At 38.1% G+C, this 15,430-nt stretch overlaps 2 protein-coding genes across 4 annotated transcripts in view; one reads left to right on the plus strand and one right to left on the minus strand.

The window, feature by feature from the left end:
* Positions 1-731: 731 nt before the first annotated feature.
* On the minus strand, positions 732-3,621 carry tzn (hydroxyacylglutathione hydrolase tenzing norgay). Its single transcript, XM_076183869.1, has one exon. It carries the CDS (start codon positions 3,312-3,314, stop codon positions 2,400-2,402), a length of 915 nt encoding a protein of 304 aa, XP_076039984.1. The 5' UTR covers positions 3,315-3,621; the 3' UTR covers positions 732-2,399.
* Positions 3,622-5,353: 1,732 nt separating this feature from the next.
* LOC143024751 (peroxisomal ATPase PEX1-like) overlaps positions 5,354-15,430 on the plus strand; it is a 33,371-nt gene continuing 23,294 nt past the window's right edge. For 2 of the 3 annotated variants that reach the window (XM_076183863.1, XM_076183861.1), the window contains exon 1: positions 5,354-5,488. The gene's annotated coding sequence lies outside the window, so the exon portion shown is untranslated. Of the gene's footprint in view, positions 5,489-12,521; positions 12,763-15,430 lie in introns of all 3 variants that reach the window. The other variant, XM_076183862.1, reaches the window with a different exon arrangement.

Consider the following 15,430-nt stretch of genomic DNA (forward strand, 5'->3'; position numbering starts at 1 on the left):
AAAGAAGAAAGAAACGAGGTTCATGAGGTTTAAGCAAGGAGTGAAAAAGACAAGTGTGATATCACAACAATGAAAACTGAAAGTTTTTCTCTCCCATGCTTAGCCATCTTGCTTTGTGGGTAATGGATAGCTGGTTTGAGAGAGTATTATTTTGTTAGAAATAACCAGTATTTTTATCCTTGTGGACAATGTTGTGCCAAAGAATTGGTCAAGGAAAAATTGTAGGTGGGTAGTAGAGAGGAGAGATCAAGGGTTACCAGTCCTTTTTTTTTTACTAAATAATTGTCTCAAATATACAAAGAATGTCATCTGGCTCTGGTCTGTTGAAGTGTTGCCAAAGTTCCTAACTTATTGACTGCCAAAAAAATATGTTAAGTGTCAATGATAATGAAGATCAATCATTCTGTTGCTCACGGTCTTTCTTGCAGGAGACCCATGGCTCCAAGATAATTAGCAATGACTGGCAGATTGGCCCAGAATTCACTCAAGAAATAATGACATTCAATAATATCAATCCCTTAAATATTTCCTTCCCAGATATAATGTAAATCCTTCTTCAATGAAATGGCATTAGCCATTAATATCAGTCAAGCAGTGTTTCAGATTGGAATGTACCTTATGTTCCAGTGTATTTTTCTGCATTCCAGCTACATATCAAAAGTATGGATTCATTTGAGTACTGTACATGATAATATAATGACTTTCAAAATGGCTCTCAGAATGAAAAAATATTTAAAGATTATAATTTATTTTCATACAATGAAAAGCAACATTGGAAAAAAAGAATGGAAAAAGAAAAAGTGTAACTTGTGATATTGGTTACAGTTTATAAATGAAGCAGGCAAATTCCCAAAATATACATAAAAACTAAAATGTCTGAAAATATCCCACATTAATTCAAATATATATTGTCAATACTGTACTACAGGAACCCTTTAATATTAAAGGAAGGGATAATACTATACATTTTAGAACAGTGTCCAACTACATGGTCCCTTTTGTGGCTTGCTTGACTAATTTGTGACCACTTTCAATATCCTCCTCAAGAAAATGCAATTTTTTTTTCTTCTGAAAATACTGGCTTAATCATAATATTAACTCTTCAAACTCATGTTTATGTATCGAGTTCAGGATGATGCCATAGTTTTAGTTATCAGTGGATCCCACCCTACTTCCATGAGGGCAGGCCCTCTAACAGAAGGAATTAAGGTTACTGATGACCTTAGTTGGAAATAGTAGTAAGAAAAAAGAAAGGTTACACTACATTTCACAATACACAAAATGCACTATGGAGTGAGATAGGTCACTATTTCATGAAATTTGTTTCAGATTGTATATCAATTTATACAAGATTGGGAAGTACATTAGATGTAAAACAAACCTTAAAAAATCATGACATGAAAAACAAACTTGGAAAATAAAATGAAAGGTGATTGAACGTTTTCGTCTATTTAAGACTTTCAAAATGTCTTAAATAGACGAAAATGTTCGGTCACCTTTCATTTTATTTTCCAAGTGGTTTTATTACACATTGTGAATCACATGTTTTTGTGATTTATTTGCATGAAAAACAAAACTGAAATACCATACAAAAATTGGTTGAGTAACATCACTTCACAGTCTGTTTTTCCAACTTTACAAGGTTCAGTTAGGATTACATATGTAAACTTATGCAACTTTACTAAAATTCTGACCTGTTAACCCCTTCATGATGAAGATATACTAGAGATCTTATTCTGGCTAATGCCCAAAGAGCTTGAAGTAAAGGAACATCATAAGATCAATATATTAAAGACTGCAATTTCTTTCTATGATGACTAGGAATTATGACAATTGTGGTCAGCTCAGCGAACATCATAGTAACAAAGATGTTAAGAATATCTTCATGAACCTCTCTGCTGCAGTCATACACCACTGTTGTTGGATGTTTTGGACTATTTTACCAATGTTTCTATAGTTACACACCAGTGTCCAATGAATTTGACTAGCTTTGGAAATGTATTGAAGGGGTTAAAATTATCTTGACCCACTCTGAAAAAAAAAAAAAAAAAATCCCGAATAATATCAAAAGATTATTCAGCTTAAAGAATGTTACCATAAAGGGTTCCTTAATTAGTACATTCACTGTGAAGATATTTCAGAGATTTCATTTCAATTACATTTTTTCACCTCTGGGATTGTCACAATGGTGAACAGGACAAGGTATTAGTTTCCATCACAAAAATGGCTATAAAAAATTATCTGGGCTATGCAATTGAAACATTGATTCTCAGACAAAATACGAATAATATTGAGCTATAACCACCTAAATTTTCAAAACCTGAATGTAAGAAAAATTTCCCTTGAAAGTTATACAAGGCAAGCATGCAAAGCAAAAATTAGTTGTACCATTATCTTGTCTATTTTGGAGGCTTCCAGCTGTCCTTTTCTCTTCGTAGAGATCCCATAACCATGATGGGATCTGTACATCCAGTATGTTGCTTAACTGGTTCTTCATTGACTCTCATAAATGGATTGATCTCCTTCTCTTCTTTGATGGTTGAAGGCACAGAAGGTCGACCCTGCGCACGTTGTTCCAGGACCCAGTTGAATTTGGCTTGAATGGTTGGATTGTTGGGCTCAACATGAAGACCGAAGCTTAGGTTGTTCTTTGCATACTCATGTCCACAATACACATGAGTATTGTCTGGTAAGCTGCCAAGGACATCTATGAGTGCACGATGCATTTCCTCTGGTTTGCCTTCAAAAAATTTTCCACAACCACCAAGAAAGAGTGTGTCACCTGTAAACACTGCTGGTTGATCAGTGTCAGGTGATGTGACATAGTAGCAAATGTGTCCTTGAGTATGACATGGCGTGAATAAGCACTTCACATCAATGTTGCCTACCTTCAGTGTATCTCCATGACTTACTTTTTGTGTAAGAGCACCAATTCTATCATCACCTCCTAATACCTGTAAGGGCTGACTGCACGTCTTGACCAGGTCTTCATTACCCCCAGCATGGTCCCAATGGTGATGTGTCGTCAAGACAGTTGTCAGGTTAGCTCCAACTTCTTTGACTGCTTCAAGTACTGTCTTTGGATCTACTGGATCGACAATTGCAGCATTCTTGCTACTCTCATCCATTAACAGGTACATGTAGTTGTCAGAAAGGGCAGGCAAGACAAGGATCTTCATGGCTTTATAAGCAATTCTACCTTGTGAGCTATGAGGCCGTGAACCCAGCTGGCACCAAGCGTTGGTTTTAAAGTAAACTGCAGTAAGGCCTTGTACAGCACTTGCTGGCAAGATATTATGAGCCAACTTAAACATCAATTCCTCCCTGTCGAATGAGCGAGCCAATGAGATGTCAAACGCCGACAAGTCCCGTATTGCGAATGTAATCCGTAGTCGGGACGTTAGTGTTCGGTGTCTTCAGGCTACGATGCAGTTATTACCGGTAGTTACCAGGCTATGACAGTGAAAAATATTGAGAGTTAGAAATAAACGACTGACCATGATTAATTTTACTTCCTACTACAGTATAACAACTTAGTTATTTTACATTAATATATCATATAAGTGGCCTGAGTCACTTATATGCCAAAAACATTGATAGTTAATCTATATAATTTTGGATATTATAGCAACTTTGGCTATTAGATATACCGCAGCACACTTGCGAAGCCAAGATTCAACGTATTGCGACAAATGTAAACAATCACTAGAGCCAGAACGAGCACGAATACTTCGTACGAAAACAAAAATACGGTGAGTGTAAGCCAAACTATTCGGAAACAAAGTACGAGAAGAAATAATTGTGATGCAATACCAGGGGCTAGGATTCTAACTTAAATGATTTGTACATGCTACAGGCCTAGACATTATTGAGGGTATTTGTATATATTTATTTTACATTGTAACATTTGTAGTGTGTTTGATAGAGGACTCGTCATATTTTCATAAACCGATGTAGTAAGACAAGTCCTCATTATTGCTGTGTTCCATGTTATCTTATAGCTGTTTAGTTTATGCATGTTGGAAACATGAACATGTATAATTTCATCAGAGACCATCAAGACTCCTGTCCTTGAGGACACATCTCACTGATAATCATAATTGTACAAAAATTTTCGTATCAAATATCAATATTCAATGCATAATAATGATTCTGGAACCTCCTTTAGTCTGTGCCAGGAGACCAATCTATGTTAGAATAATAATAATGATAATATCTTTTGACTTTACTATCTCTCCATTCTATGATTCTGTTGGCCTCCTTAAACAAAGTTAAACCTCTATTATAACTGCACTACATCTCTTCAGTAACAGTAGCTCCTAGCCTAATACAACCAAAACAACCAACCCTAACTTTTCCATAGATAAAATTTAAAAAGGAAAGTGAAAAATGTGTTGGTGTGATTTACCTTATTTGAAGCAGAAGTTTTCCTTGCTGAAGAAAACCACCCAGGATTAGCCTTTAACTTCTTCAGCGTAATGGCATTCAGTAATAGTACTCATAGACTAATCTATCAAACACCTATAGGTGAATAAAATCTTATGCAACACCCAGAGCAAAATTAGTCTCCATGATTCACTGACTGGCACTGAATCTTACTTGTGTTTTATCATTTGATTTTGTAGTGGATTTTAACACATTCATAACACTTCAAATAAGTCCAGTGATAATTGAAAGTACATAGATGTGGTGCCACTTCATATAAGTTGAATACATCCCTTCCTCCTTGTGGCCTAATACTCGATCTAGGCAGAGACAGAATCTTGACGAAAAGACCTATGGGTCTGCCCAATATTGTTGGTTTACAAATACTAGAGGATACCTGTAATTGAAACCCAGAATTTATGGACTGATAATTTGGTAGATCAAAGAGTGGTGGGACCAATGATGGGGGCTTGCAAATAATGATTTTGTGAGACATTTGTTAGAGAATTGTTTTCTTTTCACCTGCGTTCAAACCCTGTTGACACAGCTTCCATGTAGAGATGTAGCCTCTCCCCATCAACTTTGTATTTCATTAACCATTTTCCAAGGAGAGCTGATAACTGACCCCCTGATTTTCTTGTGTACCAGGTTCAGTAGCTTTACTTTTTTCATTTTATCTTATCTTTCACGTGAGAAAGGGCCATAAGAGTAAATTTGGTGATAAAAAATCACTTAGCAGTTATTCATCTATTTATTTATTTATGTATTTATTTTCTTCTTTTATTTAGTTATTATTTACCTGGTGAAGCATAGTAGTGGAAGTTACTGATCATTGTTTTATGGAAGACTTTTTATTTACCAACAGGTCTGTAAAGGAGGTTCACAGCTACCATTGGCATGTTGCTTTGTGTTGGCCCAGAAGGTTCAGGTAAAACACTTTTGTTGCAAAAACTGGTTCATCCAGAGAAAACAGATGGCAACACTAATACAGTCCCCACAGTAGGCACCAACTTTGTACACATCCAGCGCCTCAACAAGAAGCCTCTTACCATAAGGGAACTAGGTAGGTATGGAGTTAGCCTAGAATAGATTGATAAGTACATATTGGTCTAGTGGTAATGAGGAACCAATGATGGGTATCTGGGAGTGGTGGTCCTAGAAGGTGAATGCCAGAAAAAATAAGTTCCTTACTACCCATCTCCAAAAACCATCAATACCTTTACTTCCATTAGGAGGTGCAACTTGGTCTCCATACTGGGTCCAAGATCTCTCTGTTATCTTTGACAGTATTTCCTCCACCTGTTCACATAAGGTGAGTTGACAAACAGTGACTGCTCTCCTACATCTGCCAGCTGATGACATAAAACACTCTCACACTAATTCAGCACAAACAAGTTCAATGTTTCTTCCAAGAGAGATCTATGGGAGGTTCCAGGGACTTGCTAGCTGGTGTTAGGCTGGAGGTTTCCAGTCAGTGAAATTTGAGGCAGCATTTATTAGTAGTAGGATTTTCCCCCTTACAAAGGAGGTAGCCAAATGCAAAAGGCTTAAGAACATAAGAATGAAGGAGAAGGCAAGAGACCATAAGGCCTATACTATGCAGTTCCATGTCTATTACCACCTGTCATCCCCATCCATAAAGTTGTTTGTTTCTTAAAACAACTGATAGTGTCAGCACTCACTACATGGTCACCAGTGTTCCATTCATTGACCACCCTGTTAGTGAACCAATTCTTTCCTGTTTCCTTGTTAAATCTAAATTTGTCTAATTTAAATCCATTACTGCGAGTCCTGCCCTGTTGTCTTAATATGATGACCTTGTTTACATCACCCATGTTAAAGCCTTTGATCCACTTGAACACCTCAATTAAATCCACTCCCACCCATTTCATCCCCACACACTCCACCCCCATTCATCATCCCTCCTTCCCTCTCTCTTTTCTTGGCTCCTGGATAACAGTTCATCCCTGCATCTCACCAATTGCCCTGAGTCAGAAGCAATGCAGCAAGACATAGTACATCCATCCATAGCAAGGCTGTCTCATTTAATTGGTGACACCCCCCCCCTCTGTCCCCTCATGCAGAAAAAGAGAAGACACTAAGAAATCCCTTTGGGCTGCATCAAAGTATCATTCACACAACTCCCTAACTCCTCCCCCCATTCCCCATGCACTCCTTTCCATGCATCACAGCATTATCCATACACAACCATTCTCCACTAACCCCTATCTTCTGTCTTCTCCCTTCCCTCCTCAGCATACATCCCCTCTCTCTCGTTGCCCCTTTTACCCTATCCATTCATCTCATCTTTGGTTGTCCCCTCATGTTGACTCCATCCACCTCTGCATTTTACACTTCTTTTACTAATCTTTCTTCACTCATTCTTTCCATGTGTCCAATCCATCCCAATACTCTTTCATCAGCCCTATCTCCCAACTCCTTTTCCACCCCTGCTCTCCTCCTCACCTCCTCGTTTCTCACTATCCAACCTAGTAACCCCTATCTTATTTCTCAGACATTTCATCTCAAAGACATATATACTCAACCCCTCTTCTTCTCTTGTGCTCCATGTTTCTGCTCTGTACAGTGCTGTCAGTACAATCATCCCTTCATACAATTTCCTCTTAGCATCTATTCCCAAATGTCTATTTCTCATTACACTTTTAAATCCCCCAAGGCATATACTTACCAAACACATTTCACGTTTCAAACATGTTTCACATATTTTTGCTATTGTGCTTGTAAGGGAGACTGGTCTATAGTTAGTTGGATTTTCCTTGTCACCCCTTTATATATTGGTATAATATTTGCATTTTTCCAATCTTGTGGTACCTTTCCGTCTTTGAGTGAGTAATCAATCATCTTATATATTTTGTCCATTAGTTCATCTATACATTCTTTTAATATCCAGTTTGCAATTCCATCCAGACTGTGTGATTTTCTGATGTCAAGGTTTATTATTTGGTTCCTTATTTCCTTCTGTGTCACAGTTATTTCTTTCATTGGGGGGGAATCTTTCTCTATGCCCTTCATCTCAATTTTGTGTACTTTCAATTGTGAATACAGATTTAAAATGTTTGTTCATAATTTCAGCCATTTCTACATCTATATATTCATCATTCCCTTGACACAGCCCAAATTATATAATTTTTTCATTTAATTTTTTATATATTATCTATTTTTTAGTTGTTGTTTTTTACTATGATCTCTTGTGAATGTGTGTGTCAATATTATTTTGATGCAGCCCAAAGGGATTTCTTGGCGTCCTCTATTTTTCTGCATGAGGGGATGGAGAGGAGGGTTGCTGATTAAATGAAGTGGCCTTGCTCTGTCTTGCTGCATTGCTTCTGGCATGACCAGTTCATTGAACTGGCTTACAACATGGCTCACTAGTGTCTGGTCTGGGTGTGTGACCTCCACAAAGTCGTAGAGCTTCCTCCACATTACACAGGCCTTCTTCCCTTCTTCCATGGTGGGGCCCTGAACATGATTGTTGTCTCCCTCAACCTCTTGCTGTTCCTGGGCCAGTTCAGTGACTTGCTCCTGATGCAGCTCCTTCAGCTCCTCGGTGGTCAGTTCATCCTCATGCTCCCTTACTAACTCCTTGACATCCTCGTCCTCCATCTCCAGGCCCAGGTCCCTCCCTAGCGCAACAATGTCCAAGATGACTGATGGACCAGCAGGCTCAAAGCCCTCGAAGTCCCGCTCCCTGTCAAATGATGGCCAAAGATTCTTCCATGCTGCCTATAGAGTCCTGATGGTAACCTGCTCCCAGCTCTTGCTTATCATCTTGACACAGTGCAAGATGTTGAAGTGGAACTTCTAAAATTCTCGCAGGGTTAGGTCTGTGTTGGTGGTAGCACTGAAGCAGTGTTCAAACAGAGCATGTGTGTACAGCTTCTTGAAATTAGAAATGACCTGCTGGTCCATCGGTTGCAGAATGGAAGTGGTGTTCGGAAGCAGGAATTTAATTGTGATGAAATCCAGGTCTTGGGGAAGATATGCCTGCATGTCGAGGGGATCTGCTGGGACATTATCCAGCAGCAGGAGGCACTTCAGTGGCAGTCCATTTCTAGCAGAAACTTCTTGACCTCAGGGTCACATGCCCCTTCAAGCCACTCCTGGCACAGCTGTCAAGTTGCCCATGCCTTCAGGTTGGAACACCATTTCACTAGAAGTCTGCTCTTCAGGGCATTGCCCCTCTTGAATGCTCATGGTGTCTGAATGATACACCACAAGCGGCGTGATCTTGCAGTCACCGCTTGCATTAGCACACAACATCACTGTAAGCCTGTCTTTCATAGGCTTATGCCCTGTAGTGATGTACCGAAGCTTCGGTATCGGTATCGGTATCGGTAAATATCGGTTTATTTTCAAGCTATCGGTATCGGTATATATCGGTATCGGTAAAATAGAAGGTATCGGTATCGGTATTGAAAAATAAATACCGATACCGATACCGATACCTTGAGAGAAAATTTAAGTTAAATTACTTTCATTCATGAAACAAATAAATAATTATATAAATATATAAAGTAAAGGGTGTCTTTCACGCCATGTGGTTGTGGAATCATTTGCGTCTTATGTAAGAAGAGAAGAGAGCTAGCTGATGGCTATTATCCTATTACCCTTTTCGATCTCATTCTTAATATTTATTTATTGTAATTATTTATTTATATTTAATATTTGAACTTGCATTTTTCAGATAGTCAATATTGTGATAAATTTATTAAATTACAATTAGAATTGCCAGAATTAGCAATAATGCCTAAGTCAAAGCAAAGTGTTATATGGAATCTAGTGACAGTATGCAAAGATGATTCTTCAAAAGTATCCTGTAATTTCTGTAATACAATATTAAGCAGAGGAGGAATAAACAGGCAAACCCAAACAACAACAAATATTAGAAAGCATCTTCAACATAAACATCCTGATGAGTTTGGAAATGCCGAATTGGAGCAGAAAAAAGCAGCTGAATCAAACCCAACACTTGCCTCATTCTTAAATGTTCCACCTACCAAAAAGCTAAAAATTTCAACTTCAACTTCTAGTCAAAGTCAAACAGGCTGTTCAAGTGCAAAACAGGTATCTCAACAGCCAACTCTTGAAGCTACTCTCCAGTACAAAAAGATTTGGGACATCAACAGTGCTCCAGCAAAAGAGGTACACAAATATATTGCTGAAATGATCACAATAGATTGTCAACCTATATCTATTGTAGAAGATCTGGGATTTGCTAGGCTCCTTAATCACTTAAAACCAAACTATAAGATCCCAAGCAGGAAATACATCTCTAACACAACTATCCCAGAGCTTTATGAAAAAGTGCACAGTAAAGTACAAGGCATTGTGAGCAATGCGCAAAATATCGGTATCGGTATCGGTAACCCATTAAATTCCTGTATCGGTATCGGTAAAATGCTAAAAAAATATCGGTATCAGTATCGGTATCGGTAAAAATTTTGGTTCTGGCACATCACTAATGCCCTGGCAAAGCTTTCTCCTCAGCAGTAATGTAGGTGCTGTTAGGCATCCTCTTCCAAAAGAGCCCTGTTTCATCACAATTAAATACCTGCTGTGGCAGGTAACCCTCACGATGCACCAGCTCCTCAAACTCCTTGACGAATGCCTCAGCTGTGTCCGTGTCCACACTTGCCACCTCACCATGCCATGTCACTCTGTGGATGCCCATACATTACCAAAACTTCTCAAACCACCCCCTACTGGCTGTAAAAGGCACTGAAGGTGGTGTAAGCTGGCCACTGGTACCAGCCTATTGCTGCTGCAGGTCGGCATACACTTGGCGAGCCCTTGAACAGGTCATTTGCTTACTCAAGCTGTCACTCTTACGCTGCTTCTCCTGTATCCACACAAGCAATAACCTTTCCACCTTGTCCAACAATGCTGGCCTCTTATGTGTGCTCATATACGTTATACCCTTGGACACATTATCTGACAGAATTTAATGTTTATTTAAAAGAATGGTTCTTATTGTTGACTGAGGCATACTGAACTCTCACCAGCTTACACGTGCGTAAACCTTGAACAGCTTTGGCAATCACTTCCCTCTTTTTCTCAGTCGTGATGCTGATTTTCTTATGAGCACCAGGTTCAGTAGGACTTCTCACCTGTTTAGGAAGCATTTTAAAGGCACAAACAGTACAATACCAAGGGGTAGGCACCGAAAGAAGAACCAGTCATGCACATAACAAACAAAGATGGCGGGAGGAGACAGAACACAACGTGTGAATGATGACATCAGCAAGATGGCGGTGTGGGTTTTGATTTTCTATGCAGTAATGGACACCAATACTTGCGTAAATAGAAATTTTCAGTGTAAATAGCAACAAGATTCTCCCCATAATTTGACCGCGTAAATAGAATTTTGTGTACATAAGGGCATGCGTAAATAGAGGTACCACTGTATACACAATCCCCATGTTGAGTGTTACATTCAAAACAACACTCAACAAAGCTAATATCCCACCGTAAGTGCCACCATTTTGTTGAGTGTTGTTTTGAATGTAACACTCAACATTGGTTGGTGAGCAATAAAGAAAATATTAAGTTCCTTGTCACTGGTTTATTGCATCACTGCGTACACACCGCTCCCATGCTAACAACTGCCTCATGCACGTCCATTCACTGGGCATACTAATTTCTACGGTTTCCATTTGCTGAATTAGTTTCATTTATTCCCTTTCACACAGAAAACAATGGACACTCAAAATAATAAGTTAACATAGAATACTTTACAAGGATAACCTATTTCACATTCATTCCACTTTCACATTACAATAATTGAAATGATAATTAAATAAGTAAACAGGAAATGATAATATATGACTTCTTCACAGAAACTTCGAGAACAAGTTACGCGTACGAACACACACTTCCAATTACGCATCACTTTTGCAATTTCTAAATGGATACATAAATTGCTATAACTACCATATATATAATACCTATATACATTCCTCTTGTACAGCACGTCAGCCATTGGTGGGGGTGTGTTTGTGTATATGTACCTAAATGTATTTTGTCTGTGGTTCATATCTACTCATTTTCTTAAGTGTAGAGGTGTGCTTTGTCTCAGCCACCTCCCATAATATAGGAGAAAAGATTACAAGTATATACAGTTTGTCTCTTAAGTACCATTAATAAGTAAAAGTACTTCTGTAGGTGGAAGTATGGCTCCCATTTGGCATAGTTATTACCGTGGCATCAAAAAAGTCTTGTATGTGGTGGACAGCTCTAACCTGACACAGATTGCTATGGCAACATTGCTGCTTCTGGAGATGCTTAATCACCCACACCTAAGGTTTGCACAGGTGAGAGAGATTTCATCTGTATCACTAGTAGTACTTATGTGAATTAGTCTTGGAGACAAAACATATCCCTGTACATATTTCATATTAAAAAAAAAAAATCTGACATGGTTGCAGTAGATGAATTTACTTGTATTTTGAAAGGTTACATGATGGTTTCATACAGTGATGTGCATGCACATGTGTTTGTGTCTTGATTTATGCGTAAAAGGAATGAAACTGCATGGTTGTACAAGTAGACACTCTTGTTATGCTGCATCACATTAAATTGCATGGCATATTGTGTTTTCTGTCTTTATTTCAAGATTGCACTGCACTCTTTTTCATTTTTTTTTTCCTTCCTCATATTTTCTCACTGCTAGTGATTGGTAATAATTATTGTCTTGAATTTCACTGACTAGAGATATGCAGTCCCACAGCAGGAAGCAATTGTGTTCAAGTCCTCCCATAGATATCTCAGGAAAAATTATTGAACTGCTGTGTGTAATCTGCTTTTATGTTATGAGATAGAAAGAGGAGGATGGGAGAATTTGTCCTTTATCAGCTCTCCTTACATGAAAAAGTAGAAAAAAAACTAGTCAAAGTTGAAAGAGATCTTGGGGTCAGTTTGAAGAACAAGTGCCAGCCCCTCAGGTATTGATGGAATTTGAAGACAAGCAGGACCACCACCAGCAGGTATTCATTGTTGGTTCTTATAATTAATGATTGTTAGATTTTTGGTGTAAGAAGCAGAAAATGTGTTCAAGAAAATTTATCATTTTTCTGTAGGAATGAAATGTGGGCATAAGGTAGGACATCAAAAATCTGAAATCTGAAGTGAAAATCAACAAGAAAATAGCATATTAAAATCAGTAGCAGGCATGAGCTTTGGACAGCAGACAAGAGATCTCCTGATTAAAGATGAGAGGCTTTAAGATGTCGTGGGAGTAAAGAAAGACCAAATGTCTAAAGGATGTCAAGAAATACAGTTTTCCATATAGATGCATAAATATGTGGAATAGCTTAGAAGGTAATATAGCCCAAGCTCAAACAATATATAAATTCAAATCTAAATATGTTAATTGGAAATCAAAGATATAGGTTAAGTTGGAACTGTACATGAATTTGTGTCCAGGTATGTTAAAATTAGAGACCCAATGAGAGTTGCTACTTTCCAGTATACTACAATTAGGTAAATACAATTAGATAAATACAGCAGAAGAAACCATGTACAGTTCTTGAGAATTACATATGAGTATACTTCCACAACATTGTTCCAACAATTAGGAAAACATAGATACCATATAAACTATACAAAATAAACCTGTGTCTGCACCAAGAAATCCCCATAGAACATTGCATGAAAATGAAGGGTACACAGTTCTGTGCAAGAACCCACATCCAACTGAATATAGATAAATAAATATCATATATACTTGTGTATAGTGCAAGTTTTTATGATAGATTTTTTACTCCTAAAATAAGGGGCCACACAGGTAATGTTTTTAAATGTGTTAGAATTTATGCATTTTTGATGATTGTAACTTATCTGATAGACCTACAGTCTAATGGTACTTTTGGCTAACATTAACAGTACCAGTAAGGTCCTTTAACCTGCCTCCCATAACCCACATTCTTCCTTACTATTGCCACATGAATATCAGGACTTCATTCACTATGTATACCACTCATAATCAACAAAAACTTGTATAAATGAAGACTTGACCATGTTTTTTCTTTCTCCAGTCTGCATGTAGCTTCGTTCGCATGTGTTTACATCGCTGAGGTATTGCTCTCCAAAGTACCATATTTAGCGGCGTATAAGATGCATCTCAATTTGGGCAGGCATTGTTTTGGTACATATTTGGTTTAACGTCATCACTTAATTTCTTCCTGATTGGTGTTATTTTGTATAGATTACCAGTAAATCTTGCTACATTGCTTCTAATCCAGGGCAGTAGGTGAGATGCAGGAATGACCTGTCATCCAGGAGGGAGTCAAGATAAGAGGGAGGGAGGAGGGTGAATGGCAGTGGAGTATGTGGGGATGGAATGGGTGGGAGTGGATTTTATGCCTTTGTTTTTGGCTGCCTCCCTTGTAAGGGGGGGGAAAGCCATTGGTATATGTATATATGTATGACTTGTTATACATTATTATCTTGAAAAAAAAAGTTGTTTTTTGTGGTGTAGAAGGAATCACCACTTAGTTTACATGTGCAAAAATGTTTGTGGTTTGAATAAAGGGCTACTGCTGCCATACACTTAACAATAACTACTACTCCAAATCTGAACTTTGGCCTTATAAGATGCAGGCTAATTTTCTAAGATTTGATTTTTTTTTAACAATAACTACTACTCCAAATCTGAACTTTGGCCTTATAAGATGCAGGCTAATTTTCTGAGATTTGAGTTATTTATTTTTTCGTAATTTATTTATTTTTTAAAGAATGGAAATAATGAGCGATGAAAGATTAGTAAAAGAGGTGGGGAAGGCAAAGGTGAAGGAAGTGAACTTGAGGGGATGACTGAAGATGAGATGGATGGATGAGGTGAAGATTGATAAAGAAGGGGATGTCTGTTAAGCCAAGAAGGGAGGTGGCAGGAAAAAGGGATGAGTGGAGAGTGACTATGGATAGATGATACTGTTATGTAAAGAAAGGAATGGTAGGGGATGGGGAGGTAGGATTGCTTATGTGTGAATATTTTGATGCAACCCAAAGGAATTTCTCAATGTCTTCTCTTTTTCTGCATGAGGGGATGGAGGCAGGGGGGGGGGATGTCACCAATTAAGTGAACCAGCCTTGCTGTGGATGTACTGTGTCTTGCTACATTGCTTTTGACCCAGGGCAGTGCTGGAAATACAGGGATGTCCAGTCATCCATGAAGAGCTAAGATGAGAAGGGGAAATGATGGTGGATGGGAGTGGAGTGGATGGGTGTAGGTACATGCTTTTGACTTAGCTACTGAAAACAAAGGAAAATAGAATACTGGTAAAGAATTATACATACGTACATACATATACCAAAGGCTTTTTCCCCCTTACACGGGGGGTAACCAAAAAGAAAAAGGCATAGAAATCACTCCCACCCATTTCATTTCCCATTAGAAATTATAGATAAGAATTATAGATAAGGCATATATGTACCGTACTGCTAATCCTAAGGAAAGGGTTGTTGTTGGAAAGGCAATACCTCAGTGATGGAAACAGTTGTGAATGAAGATGTATGCAATTCTCTGATCATTTGAGGTATATTTAAAAAAGAAAGAAAGAATGAAGACCATTTACCTGCTATAGAATGTCGAGAATGATACCCAGCACTGCAGTACTCAACTACAGTAAGCCTATTAGTAATGTTCAAAAGCTGGGGTTGCACTATACATGAGGTATATGAAAAAATAATCATTTAAAAAAGAAAAAAAAAAAAATCAGGGGTCAGCTTATACCCAAATATATGCAGTAGGTAAATAAATACACTATCAATATACTACTCAAATAATTACAGCAATCCACCATCTACACCACAACACATCAATACAAAAATATATTTGCATTTAAATCACATAACATGCACTTCAAGATCAATCAATCAGTCAGTTGTCCCTGGTATCTCTTACAGAAGACCTGCAGCCTTCAGGTAACTGGCAACAGCTGGGTAGGTCCACAAACCACTTAGGGAAGATACATTGTATTGCTGCAAA

This window comes from Oratosquilla oratoria, chromosome 4 (assembly GCF_046742065.1).
Source record: "Oratosquilla oratoria isolate Oo_2021 chromosome 4, ASM4674206v1, whole genome shotgun sequence".
Classification (NCBI taxonomy): domain Eukaryota; kingdom Metazoa; phylum Arthropoda; class Malacostraca; order Stomatopoda; family Squillidae; genus Oratosquilla; species Oratosquilla oratoria.